Raw genomic sequence first — 14,663 nt, 5'->3', positions numbered from 1 at the left:
AATGTATTGCAATCATGTTCAAAGCTTTCTTTTGTTTCAAGTTACAGGAGTTAGTTGAGTAATTATAAAGAAAAGGAATTGTTTACCAAACAAATCTGGAAGTTGATCTAGGGTGCACGTTTGAATAAACTCTGAGTTGACTTCCGGATTTGTTTGCGACGTACAAATGCATCTACTTAATTAGCGTAAGATTTTTCTCGAAATAATAAGTTCTCTTCGTATGTTATTTGCCGCTTTCGATTTTGATGAAGCCCAAATATCTTTATTTTTTTCGACTGTCTGGGTTTCGTCAACATTGAAAGCGTTGGATACCCAATTATATTTTTTCTATAAATTCTTGACGGTTTTATACCGTACCGTGTTCTTACTATGATTCTCTTCTACTTTATAATGGCGTGATTCTGATTTTGGTTACTGAAGCCCAATGAATCAATAATTCATTCTTAAAAGACTTTTACACTTAAAAGAAGCAATTGTTCCTTGGATTTAAGGTTAAAAATTTTTTGCTACTTTTCATTACTATTTAAAGTAAGGAGAACAATTAAGATTGGTGAAGTTTAGTTTTCTTGTGTGCATTTGTTTTGTTGACTTTTTAAAGATATTCTTTTGGTTGGCCATTCCTGTATCCTATTGCAAACTCTTTCAGATTGAATCAAAAGCCCACCGACTTGTCAAACTGCAAACGTATCGTCGAAGACGTCTTTTAAAAGAATGAGTATTTTGCATCTTACATGTTAAAACAAAAAATAATATAGTTTTTAGACAAGCTGTTATCAACAGTTGCTGAAAGCAATGATAAAGATTTATCTGTGATTTAAGGAAGCTGACATAGGCTATGAAAATAAACTTTTGAAAATTGTAGGTATTGACAAAACAAGTAAAAAATAACAAATATTGAGCAAACTCTAAAACTAACATCTCATTATGATTCACAGAATGAAGAACTGGAAAAGAAGACGGAATGGTGGCTTCAGTGTTGCTGCACATTCACCTTTGGATATTATTCGAAGAGCTTGCATTTACTAGGATCCGGTTTGAGAAACATTTCGATTCACTCGTTCATGGATGCTTAGAAATCTGTCTGTAGGTGGTAGAATTTGTTCACGAGATGAAGATGTTCCCAATTCTCACTCTGTCATGTGAGATCGCTAGGCGCTTGACACTAAGAAAGTAAGGTAATAAATACCATTGGTTACGACTACATATTACTTTTTTCTTCTACACTTATCAACTGTCACATATCAATCTGTCACACGGGATGAGGATCTGGCCCGTGACACTAAGAAAGTAAGGCCATGGGCTATGCCTACATATTACTTTTTTTCTACACTTAGTTCTAAAATTTTTATGCTATATTTATGGTTTTTCAAAATTTTTATCTACAGGATTGTGGACTGCACTTTTTATTTATCGTAATTTTTTATCGGGATGATTGTTGGTGCTGTGCGCCAATTTCTTTAACTTGAAATATTTGAAATATTTTCAAAAAAGCCGACTGTCCTTCAAACGTTTCGAAATGGACAAAAATTTCTTCATTCACCGAAGAAAGAGAAACGAGTCAAATGACTCAAATGTCAATTAGTATAAAGTGAGTTTTCAGCCATAACCATTTGGTATTTATTTTGATATTTGTAGTTGCAGGCTCATCCCCAACAACGTCAACCTGCAGAAGGAAAGGCAAGTTTGCATGTCCTTCACGTTCGAAGGTCACGGAGATCATTACGTAGAACTTGTCATGCAGTGGGTTAGAGGTTGGGTGAGAACGGTATGTGGTACATAACCATTTTGTATTCATTTTTATATTGGTTGTTGTAGACCCATTCTCCAGATGTATTCCAACGTCAACTTACAAATGGCCTTCATACTCGATTACTCGAAGGTCACGCATATCATGACGTAAAACGTGTCACACAATGGTGTAGAGGGTGGGTGAGAAAGGAACATGATTCATCATTGTCAAGCAGGTACAATAGCCGAAGGGTTAAGAGGTTAGGGTGAGAAAAAAAAAATCGTACAAAAGGAGAGAGAAAAGGCGATAAAAATCAGTCGAGTGAAAATCTCCGACGCGGTAACAACTGCAGCGCACTATTGTTACCAACTTCTTTCTTCATCGTATTATCAGTTCGAAATCATGGGTGTATATTCTGTTGTTTTTTCACATAGTTTTGTTTTAATGCTACTATTGAATAGTTGTTAATATGCGAGTTATTGTTGAATTTTAATGTTTAAATTTATTAATTGTCCTGGTTATCTATGGCGTCGTCCTGCTGTTGGGTGTTGTGGTGTGTACCGATGTCTCCTTGGGATGGTGGATAACAAACCACTGCGCCGCTGCCTAATTACACAACAACGACATACGAAACAGCCGGTTGTTTCATTACCAAGGCTCCAGAGTTTAAACTATAACTTGTGATGCCCCAAGCTACTACACCGACGCCCCAAGCTACATTACCAAAGAGACTGAGTACTACACCAAGGCGCCCAATTGCTACACCTCTATGGCACCGCAATACTACACGATTACGTATGCTGCCCAATCCTACTACTACACCGAGGCTCCCAAGTACTACTCTGTTCACAGCTACTCCACCGAGGATTCGGCTCATTACTCCACCAAAACGGTTGAATACTACACCGGAGCTTCCAAGAACTACTCTGCCCCGATTTACACAACCACAACTGATGCGCCCAAGTATTACGCAGCCCCGACTTACTACACAGAAGCTGCTCCTTCGAACTACGTTGAACACAAATACTACACAGATGTTCCAGTTAACTACACCACAACCTACGCTACATGTCGCAGCTCCCGTTTTCACGCCTTTTTGTTGACTCATTTCTAACACTGGATATTTAGTTGAAGGAAAATGCGAATGTCCCTGAATACGATGTTGTTTTGGGACTTGCTTTCCGACTCGGACACTTATGCGTCGGCTTCATCGCTTTCGCTTATCGACCGATAGGTACTTGGACAATGCTACCAGATTGGACGCCTTCAGCGACAGACTGTAAGGAGACCGACTCTACGCCGTAACAAGGTAATATTTTACTCCACCCTCCCGAGATTTGAATTTTGAAGAAAGCAATCCGGGTGAGAAAAATCGCATAAAACGAGAGAAAAGACGACAGAAGAAAAGACAGTCGATCGAGCATCTCCGACACGGCAACAACAGCAGCGCTTTAATTGTCACCAACTGCGTTCTTCGTCGTATTAAAAAAGTTCTCAATCATGGGTATTCTTTTTTATTTTGAGTTGTGAATTAATTCTATCTCGTTTCTAGTTATTGATTTATCGTGTTCTTTTTTATATTGCTTCTTGTAGACCCATTCCAATCCCCGGCAATGTCAACCTGTAGAAGGAAAGGACAGTATGCATTCTTCACGCTCGAAGGTCACGGAGATTAATACGTAAATGCAATGGTGTAGAGGTTGGGCGAGAACTGGACGTGCTGCATCATTGTCAGGCAGGTACAATAGCCGCTAGGCATAAGAGGTTAGGATGTAAAATGAAATCGTATAGAATGAGAGAAAAGGCCATGGAAATTAGTCGAGTGAGCATCTCTGTCACGGCAACAACTGCAGTATTTGTCTCCAATATCCTTCTTCATCGCATTAAATTAATTTACAATCATGGGTAAATACTCATTTAATTTTCAATCGTGCATCAATTTTATCTCTTTTATAGTTGATAATTTAATATCCACTTTTAATTTTACTTTCAACGAAGGCATCTTGTAATGGTAATTTGGTTGTGATAATGGGTTGTAATTGGGGAAGTTCCAAATTCAAATTAAAATAATGTAGCGGGTTTAGAGTTTTTGTGAAAAGATAGTTGTTTGCCCCATCAGCTTTTGCTTGATTGTATTTTTTTTTATTCAATTAGAATATGAAATTCCATTTCCTTTTACAAAACTTTGATGCATCTTCATCTTGTGATTCAATTTGTTTGCTCTTGCTTGAATTCGATCTGAATTTTAATTTAATCTTAACATGATTATTTTCTTTCTTGTCTTCCATTGTGTGTTTTATTTTAACATCTGGTACAGGTTTATTTGTAAATTAATGATTTCTCTTTTTCGTAACAGGACTTGGTGATAATGTGATGCATCTGACTTGGTGACAATGATGTACCATCCTGCTGCATGCAGTCATGTCGAAGCTAGACTTTAAGTAGAGCTGCAAAAATATTCATAGAAATGGTAATATGAAAATTTCTAACGTTCCTGTCGATTTGATTAAAATTCTATTTTTATTCTCACAGAATGGTGAAAATGTTCAGCGGTTTCGTAGTCTGGTTCCTATTCTAATTTTTATCCTTGCACTGGTGTCCTTGCAGTAACTGAAGCTGGTGTCCTTCCAGTAACTAATGCTGGTGTCATCCTGATGTTGCAGTGAAATTCATGTTGATAACAATATTTTTATCTGTATTTGTGTTTCATCCTGTGTATGTGATTGAAGATACCGATGCGTTTTTACTCTCCGATATAATATGTTGCAACAAACGTTAAAACTGGTCATTCTATATGATGTAATTACCTCAACCCTAATTAGGCCAGTTAGTTATTAAATGTATAACAAAGTCAAACCTGCAATGTTTTGTTATGCTTGTAAATTTATTATTGAAATCAGTTTTGCATAATGTTAAATGTTGCAACAAATACAAAAACGCCGATTATTTAATCTTAAAAGTATTCATTAATAGTAAACAAAAATCTTAAGTAAATCTAATTAAATTAATTTTAAAGTAACATAATTATGTAACAGCATTGTTGAAATTCAATAAAAAAAGCGTCCGGAACAAGACATGTTTTTCTGTGCAAATTTTAAAACAATTTATACCCAAGTAAAACAAACTGGCATACTTCTTTTGTCTCATTTGGGTGATAAACTGCTTTTAAAACTCGCACATACAGTCAATCAAGACAGGGGGATTACCCAGCCAATGGTTAGCGAGGGAGCCCATATATATGTACTTATTTTATCTAACAACTACACAATTTATTAGTCTTGAATGACAGCATTCTTTTGAATTATAGCATCACCAAAGGATGAAGTCCATGATAAGTAGCGAAGGAGTTACCCTGTAGACAGAATGAACATTTATTATTATTAGTTTGACAATAATTTTCAACAATATTTGAGCGACAGAAAGCAATACCTCAAATCAAGCTTAAGAAAGTAAAAAGGAAGAATCTCTATAAGTAGTCAACAGGTTACCAAACAAGATAGCATACCTTGTTGACTGTCAGACAGTCCTTTTTCCATGACTTTTCTTATAGTCTGTCATGCAAATTTAGAAACCTATAGTTTCAAACCTGTAAATAAAAAACCAGAAAATTAAGTCACCTTGTTATAATTTGTGTCATCAAATGTGAAAACAATAAAAATAAACTATCTTAAAGAATTATTAAACAGTAATCAGTATACTGCAGTTGAAATCATCTTATAAAATTGAACTTACACATCAAACCACCAAACAGTTAGCCAAGGTTCTAGAAAATGGAATGAGAGATTGGTCCGTGATGGGGTTGGTGATCTAGCAAGTCCAATTCTTACAGCAGATAATTATGATGAATCCTAATAAAAGAAGAGAAGATTGTATATTTCAACAATACTGTAATAAAGCTAGTGTTGGTAGTTACCTGTCAGTGTGTCATTTAAATAGCACATATTGAACAAAATAGTCGACGGTAGGCTACGTTTTCTCCTGTAAGTTGATGAGAAACACTAAGGTTATCCAACATGTACACGGAATAGAACATATCACCGACAAGTTATAAACGAAATCACTCAAATTAACCTATGTGTTCATTGGTAACTTTCGAAAAAAATAGCTGTAGCTGAAGATATTTTTGGACAACGAGGCATCTGACAACACAATCATGACACAATATTCCTTCACGCAAATACGCCATCTATTAGACACGTCTAAAACTCAATATCTAAAGGACCGGCTTTAGATAGTCACAAAAGTCACAAAAGTAATCAAAAAGACCATTTCTGTTTCCTTAAACTGGCAAGGAATCTTAAGAATTGTGCAGAAAACAAAGCTCACTTGCTATTTTTTTGCAAATATTCCGGAAGTATACCGGAAGTAAGCGATAGCGCCTCAACCGTTAAGCTACCGACCAAATAAACCAAATATTTGTGATCTACGTGAAATTTGGGGTCGATTAGGTGTAATTTAAGCGAAATCCAAAATTTGGCCAAAATCGAGAATTTTCCTGAACTATAGTTCAGGAAAATTTTCAAAACCGGAAGTACGAAAACGTACAAAACAAAACATGAACTTTACCACAAATTCGACGAGGATCACGAATATGTTGTTCTTTTGTGCGTCAGATGAATATTTACTGAACTACTGACTGAAATGAGAAAACCGGAAGTAGAAAAAAAAATCAATTTTTCAAAAATCTAACAAGTGAGCTTTGTTGCTGATTCAATAAATGTTAGTCATCACTAAAAATCGCATCTCAGCAACTGCCGATAAATGTTTCAGAGACATGTAAAGTAAATGAAAATAACTGCAGAAAATAAGGCAAAGGCAAGGTTTAAAATAATTGGAAATAATTCCCGCCTTAAGTTATCGACACTCATTAAAATAACAAAGAAATACGAGAAATCGATACTTACGTAATGGTCTTCACTAAATAATTATCTTCTCACATAACAAAACGGCGAACACATCACCAACAGCCAAATACTTAACTCCAAACGGTGATCAATCCACAATGTCTGCATCCTGTAACACCCGAAAAGTAAAAACAAAACACAAACTAGGCACAAGTTATTTTTAATTACACATTTATTGATTTAGTTTTATACTGCCGTATAAAAGCAAGAGTTCAGCGCACGAGGGACTAAAAACAACCTCGACAAGCAAACACTCAGTCAAACCGACTGTCCACACAGATGACCAGAACACAAATCAGACAAACATACTTCTCCATTGCCAACACAACACTACAGAATGAAGACTGAAATAGTCACGTATAATGTGCCCATTTAGAACTACCAACACTACTATAGAATATAGATCAATCCTTAAACACTCTATGTAACGTCCTCTTCGATACGCGTTTATAGTAACGTTGCTAACATTTCAGCTATAAATGAAATCATGCTAATTGATGTAAACATCCCGTTGAAAATAAAATTGTAACTTAATACGTTTCTTTTTTTATGTATTCGCATTTTTCTGGACGATGCCACAGAGTTCTCTGCAGTCTGTACTTCTGCTTCTTACCCTCTTAGTCCTACATTTTCCCGACAACATTCAAACACGTAACTCGTGACGATTTGGAGATATAACCAATGGCTACCTCCTGTGCAGCCTAAATTGAAACATTCCACAGCATTCTCAACCAACCCTTTAAAGGATCAGATAAAATTCCGGAGATTTATCAAATTGGATGTAAGACCACTGTGTAATGGTTGCGGCCCCTAGTGATGATAAGAAAGGCCCCAGGTTCATTTCCTACTCCTTCCAAGTGACACCCCTCTATTGCTTCCCAATGTTTCCCATGTCTGTTCTTATAATATATAAAACCATGCATGTACTAACCCAATACTTCCCCAATCAACTTTTACTCACAAAACTACTAACATTGCTGCACTGCAGCATTTAAAAGAAAAAAACCTTGATATAAAAATTAGTCGTTGTACGCCGTTGAATACTGCTGTAACAGACCGGTATGAGAGATGGGGAACCCTGAATGGAAAACCTTTTGGTTTCTGAAGACGAAATTTAACTAAAGGGGCCGGAGTCATAAATCACCACTTTTATGACAACAATTACGGCAGCGTTCTCTGACTTACCATCACTAAAACTGGCCGTGGACGCACGATCGCCGCCAATCAGACTTTCTCCAGTGGCATCGGCTGGGCCAATACGCCAACTGTTTGACATTGATTTGCTACTCTAGACGCTCCACAACAAAGACGAAGAGCAGAAAACAAACAAAATAACAAACAAATAAGTTCACCGCAATTTCAAACAATCACACAATCTGAGAAATGAATCTGTTAAGCCGGAATACTGTCCAGCAGATTGACTGGAAGCAGTGGCATCCGATGTCGAATGGGGGACAACCATCTCATTTAGTACGACATAGGAAAATTCATCTGAGGAGTAAAAGTTTTCTTCGCTGGATCTCAGAATGGCGGGATGGAAATGGAATAAGCGAGTTGACCCTGGACGAGATCTGTGAGTTGTTGCGCCAGGTCATCCGAAAAAATCGAGATATTCCTCAGCCGAACGAATGATTCGATCCACGATCCAGCACTGGGCAACAATAACATTAAATGAGAATTCAAATTTTCGAGTTTCAAGAAATATTTCTAATGGAATTTTACCCGGTAGAATATCTTTGGTCACTCCCGGCATTAAAATAGCGTCCTAGTTTCGGTTAATTGCGATGATGTTTGAGTCCGATGCGATACAAACGACCAAACAAATAACTGGCGAATCGGCGCACTAAACGGGCGAGTAAGTTCGTGGTCCCAGGACCATTAAATAATCTTCATCAGGCAGTTGATGAATTGGAATAGTCTCGAGTCGTAGTAGTCTCGAGTCGTTTATGATCGTACTTGAGTCGACTTCGTAAAAGAGTTGTATTAAGTGCTGCTGGTCATCGTGCTGTTTGTCGAATGGATGCCCATTGCCCAACATGGTCCAACACCGGTTGTTTCTAATTATTCTGTAGTAAATGGAAAGTTACAATATTAGATTAGTCCTGAGAAAAGTTTTACTTACAAGTTACTTTACAATTTTACATTTTAACAAATTGTGGATTATTGTAGTTTCCCTCAAAACCCAAGAAATTTTAATTTAATTAGTACATAAAAACACAGGAGCACTGACCGACAGACAGACAAAATTCGACATTTGAATACGACTGGTAAAAGTAAGGTAGCTCTGAAAATAAAAAAATAGTAAAATTTTGAATTCTGATGTTACAACTACTTCAAGCTTTTCGTAAATAGGCTAATTTAATTCAGTTTGAAAGTGACAAAAGGTTCCAAGTCTGCGACAAAGGATCCATTTTGCATACTGAACTACCAATGATTGAGTGAACCTTCTCCTACATTGAATACTTTACAAAAGCCTCAACCAACTAACCAAGGCCTTTAAAAGTTTAAACAGACGTAAGATAGAAAATACCTCGAGGGAATCAAACCTTAATTAACGGTAGTGATTAAGTGGTCGTTGATTCAGATCAATTCCCGCATCCAAATGGAACGAGAGGTAAAGTTATTCCATGTCTGGTCTTGATGTTGACCTGAAGGGGAAACAATGAGCAACTCAAATGTAGTCACTCAACTCCCATAGATTACACTGATGTGTGCAGACTTTGTGGCAATACTGACTGCACTGTCTCATTGCCTGTTGATGGTCACTCAGTTGGAGGATTGGTAAATCTGAGATGTTCAGTCCTACGAAAAGATAGCTTTAGCTCCACAGTAAGCTCATGATACTGAAACTGTAATGATGATAAATGAAGTAAAACAGTGTGACCTTCTGAGGTTGAACAAAACTGATGCAGCATTCCCAGCTTTCAAGAGTTGAACTTAACATCCTGTTTTAAAATATTTGCATAACGGTAATGTGGTGCATTCTATATTTATTGGCTCTTGCTAATCTGTGAATAAATGAAGAGGTTAACAGGTAAATGAAAAAAATTTGCAATGATTACTATTAACACATTTTTATGAAGCAGTGAATTGTGAATGTGCATAGAATTAAACTGATTCTGTCACCGCTATCACAGTTGTTGGTCATTTGAGGTAATAGTTGCAGTATGAACCACCACATTCCTCACCAATAACATCCAACACAAAAACTTGCTGTTTTCTCAGAAATTTGTTGATGCACTTTCTGCCCCACACGGCCACACCAACAGAATTTAATCTTAAACAATAAAATTACTGTGTGTCTGTGTCATTTCTACTTTGCAATCTAAATAACAATAAATCCATAACACAATCGTACGAAGATAGAAGCAAACTTAAGTTTATATTCTATTGTCATTTGCCCAGCCTATCTAACATCGCCAACAACGAAAGCCACGCGACAATGAAGCAGACGACAATTGATTACTGAACTAACTGAAGCAATCAAAGCGTCAAAGCATAATCAATCATGATTGATTCCAAAAGCGCAGTGCAGTACGAAATTTTTGCTACTGCTACTTCCACCGCTGGAAAAAGTTTACAATTTAGGAAGGAATCAAATTGTGGTGATCTATTTATTAGGATAGTGAGAAACAAATCTAAAAATGGAAAGAAACTAGAATTAAAACTTGATCAATCGGGCTCAACCGGGATTTGAACCCGGGACCTCTCGCACCCAAAGCGAGAATCATACCCCTAGACCATTGAGCCGATGCTAGATAAAAAAAAGTACTACAATAGATGATTAAATTGATTTTACATTAAGTAAATATTAGTATGATGATTGATGACCTCCTGTGCTTAAGAACGGAATATTTTTTGGAAGATGAATAACAAAATGTAAACGAGAACTAACTCTATTCAGATTACAATAATGCCGCAGTAACGCAAACGTTAATGTCGATTCACGTATTTTTCTACATTTGATACAGAAAAATTGGTAGATAGCAACTGCGATTACGATTTGTAATTGTAACAACATAAAAAAACATATGGCCTAGTTGACAATTTACCAATTCTAGTGAATCTTCGTATATTATCCTTACTTTTTAAATCTAATCAAAGTGAGTATTTTCAAACTTTTTAAACGAGCACTTCATTTTAAATTGTAATTCAGTCAAGCGGATTTTTTCTAATCCTTCTAATTCAAAGCTTTGCGTCAACAAAACGTGCCAATATTTTCGAAATCTGTATTGGGAAATTTTATTCATCAATACCAATCGAATAAGTCTAGTGGCGTTTAAATCCGTGAACACACCCTTGGCAAATCTAATCGACAAGGTAGCAAGGAATCGCAAATTGAAGATCATTGTTTGGATTGAGGCTCCAATAGCCTATTGTTTAAAAAAAAAGAAAGTCCGAACCAATTTAATCTGCACACTGTCAGCTGTCATATCAATAACTAGGTATGAAGCAGAATTTCAGCAGCATGATTTACAAGCAGCGTTGGGTCAAAAGATTGTTAAGAGCCAAGGTCATTAAAAAATTGGTGCATCATTTAGGAAAAATCAACGATATCAATTAAAATCAATATCAGATGGGCTCGACCGGGATTTGAACCCGGGACCTCTCGCACCCGAAGCGAGAATCATACCCCTAGACCATCGAGCCCTGCTGCTACTAAAATTATTGATTTTGATAACAAAGATAAAAATAAATTTTTATGTAAGATCGAACCATACACAGCTGGTTATGATTGTTTAGTGTTACGTTTTGCATCGCATTTTTTTAAAGAAAGCAGTGAAAATCGAAACAGCGAAAAAAAAAAAACTAATTCAAATCTAAGTGAATGCTGAAATGTCCCGAAGATGTCACACAAAACAGGTCGAAGACCTTACAGAGTGCATCAAGTTTTGTAAGGTCGGTATCAAGTGCTTTAGCGTCTCCTTCCAATTCATAACTCAGTCGTCACGTCAGTTGGGGATAGCGACATCATATGAAAGAAAGGACCCTGGCTGTAAGTAGACATACTTACAGAAGGTACTTTGTTCGCCCCATCATCGATCAAGTCAAATAACCCAGCATACATGACTGAATTTAAAAAAAAAAAAAAAACGAGTTTGATAATCAACGGTAACATTTAAAAAATTAAATTGAAAAAGGAACTCTGGGCTCGACCGGGATTTGAACCCGGGACCTCTCGCACCCTAAGCGAGAATCATACCCCTAGACCATCGAGCCGATGGTAATTGAAGATAAAAAGCGCTCTAAAAACAAATAATATTAAAGTGGAAGCAAGCAAGCAAGTTAAAAGCAAGGATGATAGTAAAATCTCTGTTGTGGAAAGGCAGGTTCAAAAAGAGTGATGTCAAACCCTCATAACAGAAAGTACCAATTTCTTGCTAAGTTTTCTAAAAGAACAAACTTTACGAAGAACGTTGAATGACGCCACATAAAACCGTGAAATTTTAACACTTATTGACCTATATCAGATTCAGTAAAAATCAGTATATCAAAAAGTAAAGTTGGTCTTTTGTTCTCTTGTAATTCTCATTGTTTACATCTGTGCTGACCGTCAGAATAACTAAAAAAGAACAACTTTTTTTGGTACTGTAAATTCTCATTTTGATAGAATTTCTCACCACTTAAAGAAATTTTACCACGACGTTGCTTGTTAACATCAGAGCATTTAAAGATATCATAAACAAAATCAAAATGGTTTCCATTACCAGTATAATCAAACGAATACAATTCCATAGTCCTGGGTTCCAAAGAAACTCTCGATTTAATTGTTCAATAGGTCTATAAAATAAAATAAAAATTACACAATAAGTCATTACTTCTTACAGTGTACAGATGGCTTTGATTAACTTGAAACAAAATAAGAAAAAGGAAAGCATTAAAACTTAAATAGAAATAGATAAACAGGAAATTTTCATACCTTGGTGTTATTTGGAATCAGATTAAATGCGCGGTCCGGCGATACGTTGGGTAACAAGCACGCACAATTCGGGGTAAGCCTTCATGAAATCTAACCATTCCGGCTGATAACAAACCTTGCGACTATGTTTAACAAAATAATCCATGGAATCTTCAAACAGTTTCGGGATCGAGTGTAACTGAGAAAATATTAGGTTACTAGTGGCACTTTCGAATGTCTTGTGCGGGATTATCATTACACCTACACACACTGTTTTAAGAGCCTCGACGTCATACTTATCGGCAGCCGCAAAAAGATGTTGATAATGAATGATGTTCTCCATCAAACCGACCTTTAGTTCGGGACTACCTCCAGAATACAAATAGTGAAGCAGCTGTTTAAAGATGTCAATTTCAATATCGTCGATAGCCACTTTTCTCGTTTTCGATTCCAAGAATCCCGAAGAGAACATCACTGAGAACACAGGGCTGCCAGCAGATAAAATTGCAACGTGGGCACCAATCGACTGTCCACATTTGAATTTGAATTCGACGTCACATAACTGTTGAGATAGAAACAACTTGGCTAGTCCACCGGAAATGTTCCCGAAATCAATCGATAACGTGATAGCGTCATATCTTTTGACGTTAGAGGGTAAAGGGAACATACGAAACCAAACGCCCTGACTTTTCTTGAAAAGAATTGTTTCTTCCAAAGTGTTGTTGTAATCGATCCACATGTGGTGAGGACTATTAACGCCTGTTTCCGACACACTGGAAGCCAGCTTTTGACGCTTTGATGAGTTCACTTCACTCGATTCACTATCATTATCGTGTTCACTATTTTCATTGGAAGGGATCTCTCTGACATAAATAGCAGTTGTTGCTATGTTGGGCTCGGAATTAGTTTTGATGAAAAAGAATTTGTAACGGAAGAAGAATTTTCGGTTTGATTGAGATCCACAAAGTTGAAATGCTGTGTGAAAGAAGCCATCTTCATCCTTCGCGGTAGTTGAGTCTACAAATATAAAGCGAACGCGGAAAAATCCATTGCGAACTTCTCTTACTTCAACAGACGATGCCATGACTGTATCCACCACGTGTTCAACGACCCAGTCAGCAACTATAAAACATATAAAGGCTACTACACGTAAGAGAAAAATTTGATAGTTTAATTGGTTTTCAATGCTTGCTCACCAATCACTACTTTGAGCACTTATCAATTTTACTAACCTTAAAACCCCGTTGCACGAAATATGACGAACCTTGACTGCTTCAGTGATTCTACACTACTGACCACATTGGCACATCAACAGTAAACTAACTTACTACTGGGTCTGGGTTGGCTCTTGGCTGCTACTGGTGAATCGTGGAAACTGCGGAATCACTAGCTCCGCCCCTAAAAAGGGGAGCTAACTCGCGTGGAACTTGGAAGTCCGCTAGTTGGTTTGGCTTGGCTAGCGTTTAGTTCAGTAAAGTTTACTTTACGAAAATAAATACCGTGGAATTAATACATAAGCGTGTATGAATATGCGAATTAGTAAATATTTACGTACAAGAACATCGTTAATTCCACGATCTGAGTTCCTGCGAGTTTTATTCTTTTTTGTGAAATGGTGATTTTGTCTGATAAAAAACATTTCAATTTACAATTGCTGTCCTAGAAATGCTTATCGATTAACGCTGACAATAATATTAACATCGAAGGTAAACCGATTTGATACCAGTGTCCACAAAGAGCTCAAGGTCAAGAGTTCAAGACTACATCTTACTCTTAGACATGCAAAAATATCGCTTTTCAGTTAGGTAAGTGATGCATACCGTCGACAACGTTTAGTAAGTAAGCTGCTATGATTACATATCCAGTTATGCTTTTAAGTTCTCCCCATTCTTAAATATTAAATAGATCAAAAGCTCAACCGCCATGGAACTATCACAGGGTTTACTGCTTAATTACCTACCAGATCAATCGTAAACCGTTTGAAACACAACACGTGACACGAAGAAAATAGAAACTGTTTTTAACTTCACATAACCCGACGTTAATCTCAAGCCTACTTGCCTCGCTGCATCTTGACAAATTTCAATTACTTTAGTCTGAACTATAGTCAACTTGACCAGATAACGAAATG

The 14,663-nt window shown here is 36.8% G+C and overlaps 1 protein-coding gene, 2 long non-coding RNA genes and 3 other non-coding genes across 22 annotated transcripts; 1 reads left to right on the top strand and 5 right to left on the bottom strand.

Moving 5' to 3' along the window:
- The first annotated feature begins 283 nt into the window (after positions 1 to 283).
- Positions 284 to 4,672, top strand: LOC124350247. 9 transcript variants are annotated; one of them, XR_006920572.1, is made up of 8 exons: positions 286 to 858; positions 936 to 1,287; positions 1,386 to 1,581; positions 1,636 to 1,751; positions 1,816 to 3,233; positions 3,323 to 3,468; positions 4,086 to 4,199; positions 4,262 to 4,672. It is a non-coding gene; the product is annotated as an uncharacterized LOC124350247 (long non-coding RNA). The 9 variants fall into 9 exon arrangements; XR_006920573.1 differs by having other exon boundaries at positions 1,636 to 1,964; positions 2,366 to 3,233; XR_006920569.1 differs by having other exon boundaries at positions 286 to 862; positions 936 to 1,032; positions 1,088 to 1,287; positions 1,636 to 3,233.
- Positions 4,673 to 4,767: 95 nt separating this feature from the next.
- LOC124350347 lies at positions 4,768 to 10,029 on the bottom strand. Of its 6 annotated transcripts, none has more exons than XR_006920816.1 (10): positions 9,705 to 10,029; positions 9,518 to 9,641; positions 9,180 to 9,435; positions 8,356 to 8,699; positions 6,802 to 8,284; positions 6,634 to 6,742; positions 5,643 to 5,707; positions 5,462 to 5,577; positions 5,159 to 5,315; positions 4,768 to 5,081 (listed from the first exon to the last, which is right to left on the bottom strand). It is a non-coding gene; the product is annotated as an uncharacterized LOC124350347 (long non-coding RNA). The 6 variants fall into 6 exon arrangements; XR_006920815.1 differs by having other exon boundaries at positions 6,826 to 8,284; XR_006920817.1 differs by having other exon boundaries at positions 6,634 to 8,284; positions 9,180 to 9,281; positions 9,337 to 9,435.
- Positions 10,030 to 10,311: 282 nt separating this feature from the next.
- Positions 10,312 to 10,383, bottom strand: Trnap-ugg. Its single transcript has one exon. It is a non-coding gene; the product is annotated as a tRNA-Pro (tRNA).
- Positions 10,384 to 11,211: 828 nt separating this feature from the next.
- On the bottom strand, positions 11,212 to 11,283 carry Trnap-cgg. Its single transcript has one exon. It is a non-coding gene; the product is annotated as a tRNA-Pro (tRNA).
- Positions 11,284 to 11,781: 498 nt separating this feature from the next.
- Trnap-agg lies at positions 11,782 to 11,853 on the bottom strand. Its single transcript has one exon. It is a non-coding gene; the product is annotated as a tRNA-Pro (tRNA).
- Positions 11,854 to 12,137: 284 nt separating this feature from the next.
- Positions 12,138 to 14,617, bottom strand: LOC124349853 (BTB/POZ and MATH domain-containing protein 2-like). Of its 4 annotated transcripts, XM_046800766.1 has the most exons (4): positions 13,765 to 14,617; positions 12,786 to 13,675; positions 12,554 to 12,731; positions 12,138 to 12,414 (listed from the first exon to the last, which is right to left on the bottom strand). In XM_046800766.1, the coding sequence occupies exons 2-3, from the start codon at positions 13,614 to 13,616 to the stop codon at positions 12,576 to 12,578; spliced, it is 987 nt and encodes a 328-aa protein (XP_046656722.1). In that variant the 5' UTR covers positions 13,617 to 13,675; positions 13,765 to 14,617; the 3' UTR covers positions 12,138 to 12,414; positions 12,554 to 12,575. The 4 variants fall into 4 exon arrangements, with proteins under 4 accessions (XP_046656722.1, XP_046656718.1, XP_046656720.1 ...); XM_046800762.1 differs by having other exon boundaries at positions 12,554 to 13,675; XM_046800764.1 differs by having other exon boundaries at positions 12,554 to 13,672.
- Between the last annotated feature and the right edge of the window lie 46 nt (positions 14,618 to 14,663).

Source organism: Daphnia pulicaria, chromosome 7 (genome assembly GCF_021234035.1).
Source record: "Daphnia pulicaria isolate SC F1-1A chromosome 7, SC_F0-13Bv2, whole genome shotgun sequence".
NCBI lineage: Eukaryota > Metazoa > Arthropoda > Branchiopoda > Diplostraca > Daphniidae > Daphnia > Daphnia pulicaria.
This window is presented reverse-complemented; position numbering and strand designations above follow the sequence as displayed.

Bases quoted from the DNA above. Each gene is read 5' to 3' on its own strand.
- LOC124349853 (XM_046800762.1), bottom strand. From the start codon at position 13,616: ATGGCATCGTCTGTTGAAGTAAGAGAAGTTCGCAATGGATTTTTCCGC.